Source organism: Branchiostoma floridae, chromosome 6 (assembly GCF_000003815.2).
Source record: "Branchiostoma floridae strain S238N-H82 chromosome 6, Bfl_VNyyK, whole genome shotgun sequence".
Lineage (NCBI taxonomy): Eukaryota > Metazoa > Chordata > Leptocardii > Amphioxiformes > Branchiostomatidae > Branchiostoma > Branchiostoma floridae.
The window spans coordinates 5,366,039-5,385,914 of NC_049984.1; the positions used below are offsets into that span (position 1 = coordinate 5,366,039).

The 19,876-nt window shown below is 41.1% G+C and overlaps 3 protein-coding genes across 3 annotated transcripts; 1 reads left to right on the plus strand and 2 right to left on the minus strand.

Moving 5' to 3' along the window:
- Window positions 1-790: 790 nt before the first annotated feature.
- Window positions 791-6,366, minus strand: LOC118417100 (protein NipSnap homolog 3A-like). The gene is made up of 6 exons (XM_035822501.1): window positions 6,162-6,366; window positions 4,115-4,346; window positions 3,673-3,834; window positions 3,149-3,298; window positions 2,607-2,702; window positions 791-2,252 (listed from the first exon to the last, which is right to left on the minus strand). Exons 1-6 carry the CDS (start codon window positions 6,225-6,227, stop codon window positions 2,176-2,178), a joined length of 783 nt encoding a protein of 260 aa, XP_035678394.1. The 5' UTR covers window positions 6,228-6,366; the 3' UTR covers window positions 791-2,175.
- A 21-nt stretch (window positions 6,367-6,387) lies between these two features.
- LOC118417106 (p53 and DNA damage-regulated protein 1-like) lies at window positions 6,388-8,358 on the plus strand. Its single transcript, XM_035822506.1, has 5 exons — window positions 6,388-6,559; window positions 6,813-6,894; window positions 7,223-7,300; window positions 7,678-7,758; window positions 8,198-8,358. The coding sequence occupies exons 1-5, from the start codon at window positions 6,476-6,478 to the stop codon at window positions 8,266-8,268; spliced, it is 396 nt and encodes a 131-aa protein (XP_035678399.1). The 5' UTR covers window positions 6,388-6,475; the 3' UTR covers window positions 8,269-8,358.
- A 562-nt stretch (window positions 8,359-8,920) lies between these two features.
- On the minus strand, window positions 8,921-11,273 carry LOC118417102. The gene is made up of 2 exons (XM_035822503.1): window positions 11,166-11,273; window positions 8,921-10,439 (listed from the first exon to the last, which is right to left on the minus strand). The coding sequence occupies exon 2, from the start codon at window positions 10,385-10,387 to the stop codon at window positions 9,740-9,742; it is 648 nt and encodes a 215-aa protein (XP_035678396.1). The 5' UTR covers window positions 10,388-10,439; window positions 11,166-11,273; the 3' UTR covers window positions 8,921-9,739.
- Window positions 11,274-19,876: the final 8,603 nt, after the last annotated feature.

Consider the following 19,876-nt stretch of genomic DNA (forward strand, 5'->3'; position numbering starts at 1 on the left):
CACTTACTACAGCTGAATTAGGAAAATGATATACACAATTTTACGATCATTACCCTAATGAAGAAGGTTTTATCGAATGATTGTACATTTGATAAGTAGTAACCAGCAAGGAATCAAGTAGTCCAAAAAAAGTCACGGGGCAAGACCATTTTAACCGGGGGGACGACAGCTTCCGTTTCATCACCTGTGTGTACAGGCCCCAAACCACAACACTCCCCCACTAAGGCTTAGGTCCCATTTCCAAACCGGGACCCAGCCGGGAATTTGCGGAAACGAAAAATGAAAGCGTTAACCAAGAAATATACACATATCCTGCCTATGACTAATTTCCTTTACCTTCTGTGTGTTTTGTTGCCTTTTATATCATATTTTTCGTTTCTGAACGCTACCCGGTCGGGTCCCTGGTTGGACATTGGGACCTATGCCTAAATCTAACTTCACATTTCCAAACCGGGACCCGACCGGTTTGTGAAAACGAAAATGGAAATGTATACGTAGAAATATAACAAGTCCACGACTATTCCTTACGTTTTGTGTAGTTTGGTGTCTTTTATAACATACTTGTAGCTTCCCGGCAGAGCCCGGTTTGGAAATATGAACGGCGGTTTGCCTAAATAACTTAAGAAGGAAATTGATATTCATTTGCCGTATCTAATTACAGCTGATGTATGATAATAAACAGTAATGATCGCCATGGGAACGATCAGGAATTGTCATAACTAACGTTAGATCTTTTTAGAAACACACATAGAAATAGGTGGAAACTCCTAGAAACAGGTACCAGACGAGATAGACGGTTGATATTTTATTACATTTTCCACAGTTAAAGTTAAAACAATTGACTACTTTGAGGCAGTATCGGTTTTCTTTTTGAAACAGCAATTATGATACATTGTTTGTAGTTGTAACTGGTAAGTATTCATTCAGTTTATTCATTAATGACGAAATACCTAGATACCTAGATTGTTCCAACAATGCAAACTTCGATCACGGCATACTCAGTGCCATTGGAATGATTTTCAACGGTCTAACTAATCAATTACGAATTAAACAATTTAAACAATATTTGTACATTCATATTTTCCATAAAATATACCACCGGAACGTTTAACTTTGTTTCTGAATGGAGTGTACATAACCCTGAACACAAGAGCACATTTGTTCTTCTTGCTGCTGTGGCAATCTTGCTAATAGTATATTTCTAAGCATGAAAGTGATGACCTAAATAACGGTTTAGTGCTGCTAAGACTGTAATCAACAAATTTACAATTGATCTTCTTATTGGATGTCGAACGCGATGGATGATGATGACACCAAAAGCTGCCATACGGGTGCGGTTTGCCGATTAAGATCCAAGTCCACGCAGCAACTTCCGGTTAATATTACTTTTGAATTAGCCTAAAATATTGTCCTTTCTTCATTATCATTTAATGTCATATTGGCATGTATGATAGGTGATATTAAAAGGTTAGAAAGTTGTACGTCTTTAATTGATACACAGCAACAAAGCTAAAAAAAGTTAAGGTTGCGCTGTAACAAACCTACACACAACTGAACACATTTTTGGAATGTTCTGTTTTCATGACAAGGGGTTAAAACTACACTTACTCTTTTCTGTACCTAAAACTCAGGAAGCCATCCGATTTTATGCCTAATACTTCCAAAACCCACTTTCATTATATTCCAAATATTTCAGAGCACCGTCATTCATACATTTGAAGCACCAAAAAATCACACCAAAAATAAAAGTTATCAGCATGGCATTGCCAGAAAGCTCCTAGTTCCGGTGGCAATTGAAACTGTCGTCCAAGACAAATTTCTTCGGTCACGGACATGACGGAATACTGTAAATGCATTTAAGTTCGTGTGAATTTAATTTCGCGGTAATGGGAAAAATACTTTTCGCGGTCGTTTTAAGTTCGCGGTAGCAACATGCATTGTAGTCTCTTACTGCTAAAGAAAAATGTTCGTGGTGGTTTTAAGCTCGCGGTGAAGCGGGCACCGCGAAAACCGCGAACACTAAACCACCGCGAAAGTTTCTGCATTTACAGTATCTGCCTTTATATTCAAACTACGAAGATGTGCCTTCACCGTTTAACTACGTCCGTGGCCGTAGGACGTCTTGGCCGACAGTTTCGATTTTGCCCGAGGAAGATTTGTTTGGTAGCTGTGGGTTCATTGCATCGGTGAGAAACCGACCGGTAGAAGCGCCTTGATTTCCATCTTCTGTACGAAAGGAACCAGTTCCATGCCTGAAAAAGAAGAGAAAAAAAAACATTCCAAAGACAAATAAAAGAATTTTACATTATGTAAGTCCCAATTACTGACAAACTATTCTTTGGTGGTGGACGGCCACTCCTATGAATTATACATATCGTTAGGCACTGCATAGTGCAAGCATGCATGGTACGCCGTGGCGTCAGGTTTTAGTTCTACTCAGTATTTATACTTCATCAAATGTATCTTCGGAATCCAAAATCCCCCTGCTGTTTTAACAGAGTCCACGAATCTCAATCTGAGCGCTGTCATTTTCGAATTTCCCAACGCTACGTCAACACACGCTTTGACTGCTTTCATGTCGCTACAGTTAATTCAGGTTTACGTACCTGCTGCTATGATCTCAGGATGCTCGAAGACTTTCTTTCTTGCCTCCTGTCTAGCATCAAAAGCCTGGAATCCATCGTTGAACCACAGCTGGTAAACTGTAAGAGTGAGATGACGGGTACTGTACACACTTTATTGCAATATTTTCTACACTATCAAAACACATGGTTCACGTAGCCTAGCTGGACATGGTTTATTCCAGCGTATGTGCGCAAGGAAAATCACTAATTAAACTCAACGTGATTCAACCTTCTCTTCGTTCATTCGGTGGTTTATTCGTTAGTTCTGACATACTCAAAACCTTGGATCGGGTCATTGACCCCTTAATCACCTCTGTTGAACTCCCCGAACTCGCTCTGATAGACGCCGAGAAGCTCACACGGAATCACTTTGGCCTTCTCGGTGGCGATCGCGAGTATGGCGCGCCTGAGCGGGTCCTGCCATTGCTGGTCAGCCGTCATCAGGTACGAACGGAGTTCGTACACACCTTAGAACGATCGAGATGTAGGAACGGGTCATATAACATGTATTGATTTAAGATTACCTCTGTTGAACTCTCCAAACTCGCTCTGATAGGCGCCGAGAAGCTCACACGGAACCACTTTGGCTTTTTCAGTGGCGAGTACAGCACGCCTGAGCGGGCCCTGCCATTGCTGGTCAGCCGTCATCAGGTACGAACGGAGCTCATACACACCTTAGAACGGTACCTCAACAGAATGTATAGGAAAGTTCCACATAATACTTAGTGAATGTCGTCTGTAGAAGAACCTTATAACTACTATTTCCAAGATTTATGCTGAAATGCTCATTCTCACAATCATCATTGGTCGGCTGTAGTGCAGTAAGTTTCGTTTTGTTGCCAAAATAGTCGTATCCAATAGTTTCGCAGTGACTAACTAAGCATGCAAATTAACACAGAAATTCTTTAAGCTGACCTGAAGAATATGCCTACTTTGGCACAGTATCTACTGTGTTCCACTGTCTAGATTTCTAACAGAACAAGTTATTTTCAGGTGCACAAATGCAGCCATGAATATACGGAGAGTGATAACAATCTCAGCACCAGACCTCCAGCCTTGGACGGTACTCCTTGTTCGGACCACGGCATCAGATGCATGACGACGTTGTCCTGTTTCACCATCATCGGTAGAATCTTGGAGAAATACTTGCCGACCCATTCTGGGTCTTTAGCCAGAGCCTGCCTTACGGCCGCGCGGTGGGAAAAGTTGTCTGAAAATGACCGGGCGAGAAAGGGAAGACATATATTCATGGTCTATTCATACGTATACATATACATATAACAGGTATCGACTTTCGGGAACCTTTGACACACTTTGCTGACGTCTTGCGGCCCCCGCGCGTCGGAATAGATGAGGACCGATGGAAACAGTCAAAATTTTAGGGAGTTATTCTATTGTGTAGTATGAAAGATGAAAACTATGAAATATGTTTTTAATGAACAAAACAAGATTTCGTAGAATGATAGCATCAGAATTTTCATCAATTTTACCGTATTCCCAAATATGAACAACTTCGTTGATGCCGCCGAGCTCCGTCCTCCAGTAGCCAATCAGCTTGGAGTGCTCCATGCGCATGTGCATGTTCTCGTCAGAGAGCTTCAGGAACTCCCCGAAACAGTCCGGCCGGATGGAGTAGGTGCGCAGCTCGTACAGCTTCCGGTCCCCATCATGCACGGCGGGGGTCGTAGAGAGTTGCACAAACGATGCAGCCAGCTGTCCTTTCTGAAAACGTGGGTCCTCAGTATAAGACATGTTCGTTAGGTACAATGTACCAAAAGGAAACAGCAAGCTATTGTTTTTTTTTATTTCCTTTTGTTTTCCTCCCCTTTCTTTCTTCTTTTTCTTTCTTTCTTCTTTTTCTTACTTTCTTTCTTTCTTTCTTTTTCTTTCTTTCTTTCTTTCTTTTACTTTATTCTTTCTTGCTAGTACTTTATTCCTCCATCTTGCGGAGAGCATAAAAATTTAAAACATGCAGCTTATACAAATTACTTATATGCAACACAGTTTTGATTGTTGCATATAAGTAACTACGATTGATTACGATTAATAATAGTAATACAGTTTCTTTCTTTCCTTCCTTCCTTCTTTCTTTTTTCTTTCAGTCTTTTTTCTTTTTGGGCTTCGGTAACGTGAGATATCATTCTACTTCTATAAAATACGGAATCATTTGTGACATATTGTTGCTCGTGTTTACAAATAGTTGACACACGAAGTGTGCTCATACGAAGATGCTAATGAGTGGTCCTGCCTACAACTGTTACCCTTCCGCAAATGCCGCTAGCTTAAAAAACATGTGGGTCGGGTTGACCAGTGCGTCAAAACTACCGTCATTTGCGGTGATGAAAGATACATTTTTGTATACGTAAGCCATTTAGCCTACAATTAATGGTAATTTTGGTGTGATGTATGAATTGTGTCATCGGAGGGATAGATCTTGAGAGGAATGGCCCCCAAGCTAGCTGGGGGCGGGTAATCTCCAAGGAGATGTTGGAAGAAAAATGTGTTCTTCCAGCTCCCCGTTTAGACGTTTGAAACAAAATCGCCCGGGTGGCTAGGAACAGAAACGCCACGAACATGCCTCCAAACATCTGCTCTGAGAAAAGGGGCGGGGCTGTTGTTTGTGTAAGGGTAGGTTATTTCCAATTCACCTCCGATTCGAATGCTTAACTCCAATTCCTTAAAGTTCAAATCAATAAAAGCAATAAACGAGGCACATATCTGGCCTGCAAAAGGATGAACTATTGATGATATTCGGTGGATATTCGACAATTCCAATGTTTGTCTGTCTTTGTCCTGGTAACGAGCGTCCTCCCGGGACCCAGGGTCCAAAGTTCAATTTGGCGACAACTACAAGCTGGTAAATAGGTCATGCATATCCCAGAGCAACGCAGGGCCAGTTGATAAAACGTGTCAGGTATCAAATATGGAATGACATGGAATATAAAAATGCAAGAACGTTGCAACTTTTGTACATAAGCACACTATGTTATTTACATTTGATAGGATTAACGCTACAGAGTTGATTTTAATAAACTGTCTCCGAATCAATAAAGGAAATACTTTGTCTATCCTTGACTTCTTAATAGGCATGAGGATTGGAGGAGAAACAAAAGGGAACTTAGTACCAAACGTAATAATTTCCGTCTGATTATGACATTTATGAAGTTTTTTTCAACTGATAGTAGCTCACTACTTTGACACATAATCAGGTTTGAGGATGTTGGTCTTTCGGCTAACTAGTTTGGAACTTTTTCTGGACGTTGCGTTTCGTAGAAGAGGTCTAACGTTATATATGATACACAATATTGAGAGAAGTTATTTCTTTGGCCTTTGGCCATGGAACGTATTTTACAAGAAATTGGGTATGAAAGCTATCAGTGTGGATTCAATGTTGTAAGGTAAATGTAAACTATAAAACTAATAAGAAAGTCTACAGATACCGCCATTTGTATGTAGCGCAAAACGAGCAAATACTTCAACTTGAACTTAGCAAAATGCTGACATTGCGAATTGACCTATTTTGAAGGAAAAACACACCTTGAAGAATGAAGTCTTCTGCTGGGCAAGTAACGAAGTCGTCAGCCGAAGAAGGGAATGTTGCATTTTGTCCAATAATACCCAAAACTTGAGCTCCTAGACAAAAATTCAAGAGTTCTGTCTTAGCGTCTCTGGTCAGCTGGCCTTGGTTTACTTGTTGACCACTTCCGCAATCGGTAATTTATTGGGTCATAGAGTTCAAAGGTCAGATTAAAATGGCGGCGGCTATGTGGCAAACGTGCGTGTTTTGACCAGTTTCCCTCTGTTTGACGCTACAGTTTCGCTAGTTCGTGGTTTTGAGACCTGTCGGTAGGATGGCCAGGGACCCTAACTTCGTGCTGGGTTACCTAACTCAGGTAGAGGAGTTGGCAGAGGACATACTCACCGACAAACGACAGGTAAATAAGTTGGCCCCTCCCCATCTTCCATTTTCGGAAGGGACCACGCACAGACGCTGCTGCTTTAATATTATCAATTATCCGGCAACTTAGTCGTCGAGGGATTCAAACAACAATTATTACGACATCAATGAAAACATGTATTCGGTGGTACTATTTCGGGGCGTGGGTCTAGAGATAACGTTAATATTTATAGGCGTGACAGACTTTTCCTTTATACCTTCAGCCAATTTCTACTGTTCCATTTCTGTAGATTGTGGATTTAGACAAGAAAAGGAATGCTGCCAGAGAGGCACTCAGATGTCTGAGGAAGGAAGAACAGGCTGTCACCAAAGGTAACATTGATCACTGGTTTGACTTCCTGTTGTTGTTGTCCAAGTTTAGTGTCTGTTTCATCGCTATACTAGTACGTGGTCATCTTGGTGCTTCCCAGGTGTAGTGTGTTCACAGGCACTTCCACTGAGCATCTCCACATATGTACACGGAAATGATTCCTGGCGCCAAATTCCTAACATTATGTTTTTATAATTCACAATACATGTAGTAATATCTATATTGATCAGGCTAAAAACAAAGTTGATATTCCAATGTTGGAGTGTATTGCAGAAAAGTATTGCCCTGATGACTTTGGAGTGTTTTTTATTTGTTCCTTTCTTTGTCCAGGTGGAAAGGCCTGGGTGTGTTTTGGAGACATGTTCGTGAAGATACCAAAAGAAACAGCAACAAACATGTTGGAAACTGGTGAGCAAAAACTCTTTACAGTGTTAGCATTAGAGATAAATACTAACAGACTGTAAAAGCTACTGTATTTGTGGGTTGTATAGTCCCATTGTTATGTAGCATTATCCAGGTAGTGAACAGTAGTGTAGGAGAAACTTTCAACTCTCCTTTCCTTTGCTCTTGTTATTTTCTTGGACCAGGAAGCCCCAAAATGCATATATTCTTTTCATTTTCTAACCAGTCAACTGATTTTTTTCAGGTCCATTTTTTTCTGGACTGGTCCAACAAGAAAAAACGATTTTTTACCGGTCACGACTACTAGAAGATTAGCTCTTCTGTTAGCTAAACTGGTACAAGATCACATTTTTCTCTCAATTTCCATTGTTTACCTTTTCCAGATCAGAAGCAGCTAGACTCAGAAATTGACAGATTAAGAGACGGACTGCAGCCAAAGGTGTCAAAACTCAGGGACATGGAAAGTAAGTATTTTAGACCATTGCTACATGGTAATATCATAAACTGTCATGCATGTCTTAATGGGTAAGTAGATAAGGGCCTTATATCCTGCTGTAGTACTCAAAGCAAATACTGTAAATGCATTTAAGTTCGCGGGGATTTAATTTCGCGGTAGTGGGAAAAATGACTTTTCGCGGTGGATTTAATTTCGCGGTAACACCATCTACTGCAGTCTAATACCTTAATAGAAAAATGTTCGCGGTGGATTTAATTTCGCGGTAAAGTGGTCGCCGCGAAAACCGCGAACATTAATCCACCGCGAACATTTCTGCATTTACAGTACTGTAACTAAAGTTACATGACTACCTTGCATTCTGAATGAAGAGATGACTCAGCAAATTTCACTTCTTTCTGTACATCTAACATCTAAAGTAAATTTTCTTTTGTATTGTGTGTTGATAGGTAAACCGGAGCTGAAGGGGTTTGGTCTACAGCCACTGTCAAAGGAAGAGGCAAACATCTTCAAGCCTTGACATGGAACTACATACTTTATATAGAAAGCAAACACACCAAAAAATGCTTTAAAAAATACCACTGATTGACAGAGAAAATCTAACTGGTCTACATGTATGTGGACACATAGTTACTAATGTCAATGGGAAAAATTATCTAAAGGGCTGCCAAAAAGTGGTCACATTGGCCAGGTGGTCCTTACATAGAAGTGATCACCTGTACAAGATCAGCCGTGCAAATGCTGTTGTGTAATATTAAAACTAATGAGTGTTGATTAAGCCAAGAGGTTGCTTATATAACTTTCCCTCATTTAAGATGCAATTTAGTGCCAATGGATTCTACTTACATCTCCATGTCTAACATGTCAAATGATGTCAGGCTTATAATATGTGATGTACTGCTACTATGTCAACAATGATACTGTATGAAAGATATGGCTGTCTACGTCTGCCAATCATCAAATGATTGGAGAGGCAGTAAAAACAGGAGACAGAAATCAAGGTAGCATGCTATTAATGCTGTAATATATAGCGGTAGTTTATTTGAATCGTACATGCATGCAAACAAAGTTGATGATATATGTACAGTAGACATCAATGTGTGAAGAGTCAATTGTTTAATATCAGTTTTAGTCATTAACCATTACCACTCTCACAATTAGTATTGTATGTATATAACAAGGCAAGAGCTTTTATTGTTTTGTGCAATGTAACATTAGTTCACCTCAAAAAGATATTGTCATACCCATCATTTTGCCTGAGTTTTTTTAACTTTGTCTCAGGCATTTTGTTATTGTATGAAAATTACATTGTACTTTAATGTCTTATCCTTAGTGATAAAAAAAATAGTCTTGCTTAAGTATGCTATTTATGACAATGATCATACTGGTGCCAGGTGAGATCATACTATTCAACGTCATTCATTAACATTACATAGAAATATGTGAATTCAAGCCACCTATCTATTCTGTAAAGCACACACACGCCGTTACCTCAAAGAGTTTCTTCCAACTTTTGCCATATGGTTTGAGTATTGATCAGTCTCAGGCATCACAGTTCATGTAAGTTCACTTTGCACAGCTCACAAATCTTGCAATAAAGTTAAAGTTTAAACCAAACAAATGTGTTGTGCATTCCGAAGTGGTGAGTACGAAAACATAACATCCTGAATCCTGGAGTATATTCATTGATTTGGCAGGTCCTTGGAAAGTAAGGTTATTGTCACACAAACCTGTAAACTAAAAACTTTTCCCCATTGGTCTTTTGATAGCCTACCTTCCGTCTTCTTTCATGACTAGTACTACTTCTAGTTACAAGGTGATGCTTCACCCTACAGTCTCCTTGTGCCCCTGTAGGTCCATCTATTTCATTACTGTGTACTTGCTGTGTACATGAAACTCCTGAACGCACCTCAGAGAGAGTCCCTCCAAACTACATTTTGTTGAGATTCTTTTGTCATTTGAAAGTCCCCCTTCCTTGGATTTCCTGTTTCTTAGTCCCTCTTGATGCTTTTCTTCTTTTGTTTGCGTTTCTGACCCTCCTCGCAAATTTCTTCCGCACGCCTGTACACCTCCTCTGGCACCCCGTCTGCAAAGGCTACTTCTGCTTCCCTCACGTTGTTGGCTCTCTGTGCGTCTTGAATACTTTTTAGTATGTCATCCACAAGCTTTCTTGCCTTGACCCTTTTCTGCTTTTTCTTCGCTTCCTCTTGTTGTAGGTCAGCAAATGTCTTACGCGTCCGGGGACACCTTATCTGACTGTTGTACAGGCTCAAGAAGTCCCCGTGGTCTCGCAGACATGCCTTGCACGGGCCTACGATGCTGTGTCGTAGTTTTGTAGCTGCGTCCAGTTTCTCCCAGTTACTGAGGCTGAAGTGTTCCAAGAACCTTGCCTTCTCCCCGCGACGATTCGGTTTCCAGTTGTTCATGACTTTCCCGATGTGGGTCACGCTTGCACCGAAGATTTTGAAGCTCAGCTCCTCCCCCTTTCCTTCTCCAAAGATGTTTTTGAAAGTCTCGTAACGCTCCACAAGGTTTCCTTGGCCGTACTTTTTGATTCGTCTTTCCTCGTCGGACAAGCCAAAAACCTTGGTCTCCCGGACCCCAACACGGCCGAACCCGCAGGTGATCTTCAGAGCCATGTCGTGTGTATTGATTGTTTGGCCAGCTGCTTCAATGACTTCTCCGTCAAATCTATACGGGAAAAATTGGAAGAAACTGGTGTTTAGGCACAGAGAAAAGCATGCGCGTTTCAATGGCTGGTTTTCAAGACAATGCTGTATTCTTTGTTACCGTAGCCTATACATTGTCTTGTACTCCCCAAGCAGAGGTTAGGCTCCGACTGTTTTACGTTTGTATGCGTTTTATTGGGCTTTCTATTTTGTACTGCTTTCTTGTGGTCGCGCGGCCGTTAGGCCGCGAAAACAGTACAAAATAGAGAGCCCGATAAAAACGTTGAGAAAACGTCAAGAAAAAATTGCCGGAGCCTAACCTCTGCTTGGAGAAGTGTTTTGACACGGCACTTAGAATGCATGCCCTCATCCCTGGTCATACATAGCAAAAAATGATAGCATCCTTTGCAGAGTTCTACCTGCGCAGGTTTTATTTGATGGAGGAGTGGGGAAACCGGAGTGGGCCACTGGTAGGGCGGAAACTACCTCAATTTATTACAGAACATTAGACCATTTGCATGATTTGAGCATTTTTCAACTACTCATATCCGAGGCCCGGGCGACTCTATTTTGGAGTCCAATTTTGCGTAATATTGCAATTCGATCTGTAATTCCGTCCATGTTCCCGTAGTCTTGAGAGCGTAGTAGACGAGTATCATTGTGCTATTTGCTTTCTACTGACATACATTTTGTAACATCATGTGCACCTGTTGAGCAATAAGTTCATTCATAAAAACAAAACACCTACCTTGTACCAGTCGCCTATGCTAAGTTTAGCCTCCGTTGTCTGACCAGGGTTGTAATACGTACAGTCGGTGGCTTGGGTTCCTCAACAAAGTGTGCTGACGAGAAACTGTGAGTAGTTTGGGCATCCACTGGCTTTTTATTGTTCTGATCTTCATAATTAGCCAATTAAGATCAACCAATCAGAAAGCGGGGTTATTCGGCTGTGGCTGAAAAGGGTATGAAGTGTCTAGACAAGACATCAAAACGGTGTCGGCTTTGTGTTTCACAGGTCTGTAGCAGTGTAGTATTAAGCTCCATACATGCTAGCATTATCATTTGCATTTCCTTAACCTTTTGTTCTACGGTAGAGCTCTATACTATTGTTCTGTACCTTTGTATTGTTGTTATGGAAATTTCTTTTTATCGTGGGGACATGCTTCACTTTTCCTGTCAACCGCCGAAAACTAAGGCCCTGCCTTGGTTCTCGCTTCATTCTTTAAAAATATGTAATTTGCACTCCTTTGAACTTTTGTGTTCTTGAATCTTGATAGAGGGGGTCTTGATAGTCATGTCGAATTCTGTGGAAAATGAAGATGTAGAAGAAATTTGGGAGAGGTCGAGTCAGAATAGGAAAGCCCAAGGAAGTTGAATAGTCCTCATTGGAAAGCCTCAAGAGGCTAGGAAAAAATCAAAGACTTGAACTGTTGAAGGCTGGGCCTTATTTATGGTGTGAAGGTCAGACAGAAATGTGTAAAACAATCTTTTGTAGTTCAAGAATAACTTGAATAAGTTCTGGTACATGTATTCAATGAGCTTTTCTCAACTTGATAAAAGCTGCTTGATATATACACTAACATTATCAATGTATACCATATATACCATGTACTTGCAATGTATACCATCTACTTGCAATTAGCCCTTGGGCACGAACTTGCAAATAAACTTCTATTGATCATCATTATCACAACCGTGTGCAGGGCTTCGCCAAGCCAATCACTGTTCTTCTACTTTCCAGCTTCGAGGGTGTAGTCCGGGAAATCAAGGAGGTTGAAACCAACCTCCCTGGGTAAAGCTAGCTAATCAGGCCAGCACCTTAGTCTTTTCACCATTTTTAGTTCTTATATAACGTCCTTGATCTGTATTTTACTGATGGGAAAACCACTGCCTGTATTTCACTACCCGCGGAGTTCCCGTAACGACCCAACACCGAGCTCCGACGAGCAGGTAAGGATGTACCCTACGCATCCAGCTAAAGTTCGCACATCCGGGACATTCGCAGATTGCTGAACAAAAATGGCGGTCGGACAGATTTTGGCGAGACGCTTCACAACTTCGGCTGTCAGGCGTTTCCATGTGGACGAAGGACCAGGAAATGTGGGTATATCTTGTCACGAGGGAGTAGAGAATCCTCGGAACATAAAGTTGTGTCTTTGTGCGTTCACTAAGCTGCAAAATAGGCGGTTGTGTGACGGAGGTCACGTAACCCGAAGGCAAGGTCACTACATATTTTGGGGAGATACTGAAAGACGGAATACCAAGTAATACCAAGTAATACCACGTAATACCAGGTTAAACATCACGGAACTCAAATATTTTGTGTGCATATGTGTTCCCCACACATATAAACCAAACATTTTGTGGTTTATAGGCTTTAGAATTATATTTTTGCCTAAGAATTCCGCTAACAAAACGCCGCGCACCGCTGCCCTGCGCGGCATGATAGCGCTGGTGGGCCGGGTCAATCAACAACACGGTTCTTCTTCGTCCAACTGCCGATGAGTCGGCATTGATTGACTAGTGTTTCAAACACTTATGTTTTATTCTTGAAAAAAAAAAAAAACCTTATACACGTAGTTGGAACATTCAACAACATAATTGTACCAGCGTTGTCGTCGTGTTGCATGTTGTAACTTGTAACGTTAAACCGCTGGAGATTTTGCGGCACAAGCGTGTCACTACCCTGAGACCGACCTGATAGAAATTAGAATCAAAAGCAACTAATGGGCCCGGACGTGACGAAATGACTAAAATACAACTGTTTGAAACACTGCAAAGATAAACCAGGGCACGATGTTGCAAATATGACAAACATTAACGTGTCGCGGCTCGCCGTGTTGTTGATGTGACCCGGCCTGCCAGCGCTATCAAATATCATGCCGCGCGGGGCAGCGGCAGTTTGCCACCGGAATTCTTTGGCAAAAATATTATTTTTAAGCCCATAAACTACAAAATATTTGGTTTACATATCTGGGGAACACATATGTACACATAATATTTGAGTTCCTTGATGTTTAACCCGGTATTACGTGGTATTACTTGGTATTACTTGGTATTCCGTCTTTCAGTACTACCGCATATTTTGCGAAGAGCAGGACCTGATAAATTACTCATGGTTATGTATGATATATTAATATTGTTAAAGTGTAACTGAAATGAAATCGTCTGTAGCATCTTCTACCAATAATGTAAAAATGTGATCTTTTCTGAAAAAGTCAATGCAAGTTTCAAATCAATTGTCCGTCCGGAAGTCCCTCAAACAGCGACATAAGAATGTGTACTTTGAGCTCTTTGCTGGAACTAATTAGGAACACGCTGTGACGTCATTTTAGTTAGTCCCCACTAGCTGGTATGGTTGACTAGGGGAATAATGTACATTTGATAGACCCGTATCTTATAAAGGAAACATAATTCATTGACGAAACTCGGCACGACTAAAGAACACATACTTCACTTCACTTGAAGGGAATTTCGTTCGTATTCACGCCACTAAAATATATCTTAGAGGCACTTGAAGTTGATGCACGTACCAAGCGTGCGTAACGCAAGCGGTGAGAAAGTTCATTATTGTAGCGTGTGGAATAAGCGGGGATAAACAGCCATCGCTTCTTCTATACACAAATGATAGCATGAGCTTACATTATCCTCAGTAAGGAGGCCATGCTGTACATTAATTTGAAGATGTTTTCTAGCGGAAGCGCAGAAGTTTGTGCCTCTTTGCGGTCTCCGCTTGTGCCTGCTAGCGAAGCCGGGACTAAAGCTTCGGTCGCGTACAAATATACAACAGCTGAGCAACTAACTACGTACAGTTCGCCAGGATTTAAAATGAGAAGCAACCTCATTGCCACAAGAAATGCGACTCAAAATACATTCCCACTCAAAGTATGTGTTTGTTTACAAACCTGTAAGCTTTTATCGGATAGATAGTACGTCGTAGACTGACTATTTCTAGTCGTGAGCACGGCCGATAGCTAAACGCCTCCAGATTGTGACGAGTCCGTGAAACATTTTGAGAGTGACTGTTCTTTCTGTCTCATATTTGTCTGCACAACAGACAGATTTCGTAAGCTCCTAGTGATTCGAGGAAAACACACAGACTGGTGTTTCCGTGATAGAAAATTCGAAAAGTGTGGTTAAATAATAGCGCATGGCACGGGGCCGCCATTTTTTTGTGAGGAATTTTTCTTTGTTGTTGACGACGAAAAATCCAAGATTCACTCGTAACTAGGTTTTACGGAGACCATATCAGTACTATATATCAATGCTACAATATTCATGACAAAATCTAGCGACAAAAGTGCCAAGTTTGTAGCTACACGAGCAAAAAAAACGAGTTATCGATGACATAGTAACGAGTACGTACATGCTTGCGGTCCCGCAACCCAGATATATTTTCCTTTGTTTACATGCTCAGGTTTAATACGCTAGAAGTTTTTATACAAAACCAAACTATTTTAACTCACCTATCAACAACATGTCCACCGCTATTAAAGACACTACACAACAGACAGATTTCGTAAGCTCCTAGTGATTCGAGGAAAAACATACTGACTGGTGTTTCCGTGAAAGAAAATTCGAAAAGTCTCAGGATTTTAGCGCACGGCCGCCATCTTTTTTGGGGCCATTTTTCTTAGAGTTGTTGTTGTTGACAACGAAAAATCCCAGATTCGCTCGTAACTTGGTTTTACTGAGACCAAGAACTACAATATTCATGACAAAATCTAGTGACAATTTTTCCAACGTATTTTGAATACGGTCAGCAAATTTTCGTGCTTGAAAATCTTGGGACAGCGTCGTTTGTTGTTACGAGTTCGGTATAAGCGGTTCACTTTGTTATGAAATCTATCCGGACGCCGACAAAGATGTAAAATCCAAGAATCATTTGTGCTGTTTTGTGTCGGAGTCTAAGCGTACAAGTACTTCACAATAATGGCACCGCAGTTATGACCAGAATAAGCGAAATACAAGGTAAATTTACAGGGCGAATTACTACTAGTATGTGACAGATAAACGTCCTGCAGCTGTGATAAACTGTGGCGAATTCACCCTTCTCCGCGCGCGTTCCGTGACTGGGAGTCGGCAGACCAGCGGTGTCAATATAGTTGGAACTTTTCCTGCGATAATCCTTCTGGTCCTCCCACAGCTCTCCCCAATATAATCTCAAGGTTCATGTTGAAGCACGAGGGCTCGAAGTGTGCAGAGCTCGAAGTGTGGAGAGCCATAGATGTCGCGGAAGGAACCATGCCGATGCCTCTGAACAAACTTGATACATAATTTTGTACACTGTTTTCTAGCTCGCTGAGACTCTCAATTTGTCAGCCACAGTTCTGTCATTTTTAACTTTGGGGAATCTGTGCATAGATATCCCCTCGGTAGACTGACTATTCTTACAGCTAACGCTATGTGGGCCTCCTGCGACACAATAACTTCTACTGGACTTTGTACTAACACGACCTGTAGTACAAGACGCCATTACAGCGGACGGGGGTAGAGCTACTAGAAGAACGCGACTCTCTAAAATGACGTCATGCATATCATTTGAATTCGCCCTCGGATGCCCCAAGTCGCACTTTTTGAAGACGTTTTAACATAACTTCCCGACAGAATTATCACATGAAAAATATTTCAATCTAATAGCGAGGAAATGACCCTCTAGATCGTTAAAAAATAAATTGTATTCAATTGTATTTCTGCAAGTCTTTAAGGAATTGCTAAGCTTAGATGACATCTTCTTAAAATGATTTGCTGAAACACAGATTTTGGACATAGTCAGAAATCAGCACCAAGTTGTACTGCTGGACCAGCGTACCAAACTTGTGGAACTGTTGCCATCCCCGTAAATTACTTTGATCAGAGTAAATTATAAGAGAGGACCATCTAACTTGGGGAAAATTGTGTTTCGTACCAGCAAGCCTGCCAGCAAGGGCACAGAAATACAGACCACTAAGACCCGTCAGATGATGGCCTCATTTCGTTTTGGATGGCTTGGACCAAACACAAACGGAGGCTTTCCTCATGTAACATCCAATAAATCGAGAAATTTGCGCTGAGAAATGACGAAAAAAATTTTTGTACATGTGCGGCATTGGCGGCCATTGGTGAATTCACAACACTTTCTGTGACACTCCGTTCCCAGTTGGACTACCTCTCAGCTGAGGACTGGCGGAAACGCTGCCTAACAGTGAACCCTAAACCTAAACAGTGAACCCTAAACCTAAACAGTGAACCCTAAACCTAAACCTAACAATAAAAACATGTCCTAGGCTTGTCACCAAACTGTCCTGATTGGCTAGGGGCCAAATTGTTTACAGAAATTTCCTTACTGCCTTTTAGTTTTACACATGTATTTCTCATTTGCAGTGTGATGAAGTGAAATCTGCGAACTACAAGTTGTGTTGCATATTTGTAGAGAGATATGCCATCTATCAATAGGTCAGAGATGTATATGGATAAGTTATTCAGCTTAGAGTATTCTGCAGGCATTGACAGCATACTATTATGTTTATGTTCCTACAGAACCTGCCATTCTCTGTGGCAAACAAGTGGAAACTACTTGGTGTGATGACTCTGTTCTTTGGCAGTGGATTCGCAGCACCCTTCCTTGTAGTCAGACACCAGCTGCTAAAGAAGTAATGGTCCAGGTCCGGGATTGGTAAGTGGTGCCACATAAATATGTGCATATTGCACTCAAAATGATGGTTTGCAGGGCTCGAGTCCCTATGGTCATTGGCCAACAAAATTTGGTTTGCGACAACTCAAAGATCCCATGTCAGAGGCACATGTGGCCAATGCAAGCCCAAATATGTTAACCAAGTCTCTTCTAATTTGAAGGCAAAAGTTGGCAGAAAATCTATTCCTTTCATTTTTTCCCCATCAAAGAATGTTCTATTGCAAAGATTAACTTTTAAAAAATGAATTTTCTATGTACTAGTACTCTGTACTAGTCCGGGACACTTTGGGACTGCTTTAATTTCTTTTTTGACATGCCCTTTGTCTCTGTCCGCTTGTGGGAGGGCCTGTTGTCATCGACAGAGTGCTCTAGAGCTCATTCCTTACTAATACTAACATTCCTTAATTCGCTCATTAAGTAACTGACATCACCACCAAAAGATTCGAATATGCACAGTTCCCCAGACGGGTAGCAGAAGTGAACATAGGAGCAAAAACTGGTGTGCTAGATATATTATTTACGTAAACCAGTATATAATAATGCTATGTAAAAAGTGACAAATATTGCACTTCCTATGTTTCAGGCCAGTACCCCTGGGGTGAAGTACCTCTTTGGTGTTAGAGAAAACCAGTGTGGAAGGAATCAACTGAACCATCCCACAACCATCACCAGCAGCCGGATACCACCACCATGATCACACCATAGGCCTATCTCTGACGATGGCCATCAGCACTGATATCGTCTATGTTACCTACCCAGATATTGTCCGACTAGCCCCAAACTGGTCCAGTCTGTGTGTATATGATGTAGCTTTATTTGATTGTACTCAATAAACGAATCTCATTGGTCAAGTGTTCAGTGTTGGTGTCATTCTGTATTTACTGAGTTGTACATTATTGAGTGAATGCTATATGACAAGAAATAATCACATGCCCATCTGTCTTATGCAGTAAAACTGTGTTTGCTGTTTGCATGTCACCAGGCATATGTACTTGTTCCAATTTATGTAATGCAGGGCTCCACTGGAAAGCAGTGTTAACCACTGAGTTGGATTACCCTGGATAAATATGACAGAGATAAGATAAATAAATAAAATGAATAAAAATTTGCTAATTTTTCTGTGCCACTATCAATTGCACGAGTAACCACCTCTACCTAAAGACCACCTTGCCACCATGACCACTTTTGGTTGTCACTCAGACCACTTTCTCATTGATCCAAGCATAAAGAATCCTGTCTATAATGACCACGCTTGTTTCAAAGGCTTTGAATTCGATCATTTAGTTCCCCAGGCGGTTTTCGAACAGAAAAAAAACACTTGCAAAAAATTCCGAAATTATAGACATACTGTACAACATTCCTTCTAGCTGTTGCATTGCATTTGGACACCCAAAGAACTCTATAAAGTATAAAGTCTTCAAACGATCGAGATAAGTTACCTAGGTCGGGCATTCAATGATCGTGTTCTATGCCGCGTACAACGCACGTTCGAACTAAGTACCTACAGTGTAACAGGCGTGTGACCACCTGTCGGCTGGTCCTGCAAGTGATCTTTGGCAAGTTTAGTTGTACCTACCTTTGACTGTTCTTGGCATGAAAGCAGACATAATCAATCCTTTAAATTATCACTTTTTATGGCTCTACATGGTCACCAGTATATAAATGCCTGGCAGTTCATTTTGGTCTTTATAATGGCACAATTTAGCTGTGAACACATTCACTAACTTAACAGCATGAAAAGTCCTGTTTGCTAACTGGAGTAATGTTTGGCATTACATCAAGAGAAGATTTATATATCAGTTCAGAAGACCAGGAAGGATGGAGGAGACTGGTGTACCTTTCAATGATGTCGTGATGGTTGGGAAGAAGATTGAGGAATAGGTCAGATTAGGTCAAGTGATCAACAAACAAATAGTCTGGAAAGTACATACACGGCAGGGGCATAGAATTGGATTAGTCCTTTTCAAAGAAACTTTTACCACTACGTGAAGGAGAAGCCAGACTGATGTGTATGGCAGAAGAAAAGGGATCCTGAGCAAAGAACTGAGTCAGTTTACAGACGTGCTGTATGTGGCTTAGAGTTAGTTATACTTTCATTCTTGTGTAGGACCATTTTGCCATGGTCAATACTGACCACAGGAGGCCATGTATGTTTAATACATGAATATGATGAATGTACACTTGCAAGGAAAACGTGTAGTTTTACTCTACACACAAACATTTTACTGGGATGACGGTTACCTTTAAATACAGAAGAGTTTCCTAGTCTCAACAAGTCAAACGTTACATAGGATGATGGACAAAAAGTAGAAATTGGCCAAATGGATGGATTAATATGCCGGGTTGCTGTGCTCCTATAGCTGGTTAACTCCTCTGGCATATTATTCAAATTTATTTGGCCCTTTTCTACCATATTTTCTGGTGACCTATGGAGTCCCACTTTATAGAGTAGAGTAGAGTAGAGTAGAGTTTTTCAGTCCGGTAGGAGTATCCACTCCAGTTTGGCCTGCTCTTCAATTCGGGGTACTCAGGATACTGACATTTTCGGACTTAGGGGATGGTCCAGTGCCCTGTAGTTGTATACGACAGGATGGTCTTTCATATGTTTGTCAAATCTTGCTTTAAAACTATGACATGAAGAGCAGGCTGTGACAACAGCTGGAAAGAAGAAGCGAAGTTTAGTTGCTATTAAAAATGATAATACTAGTTACTTCATGTATCATTCATCAGTGACAGATTTAATGTAAGGTTCTGATATTTCTTCCTTTGCGTTTCGTCGGTGATGA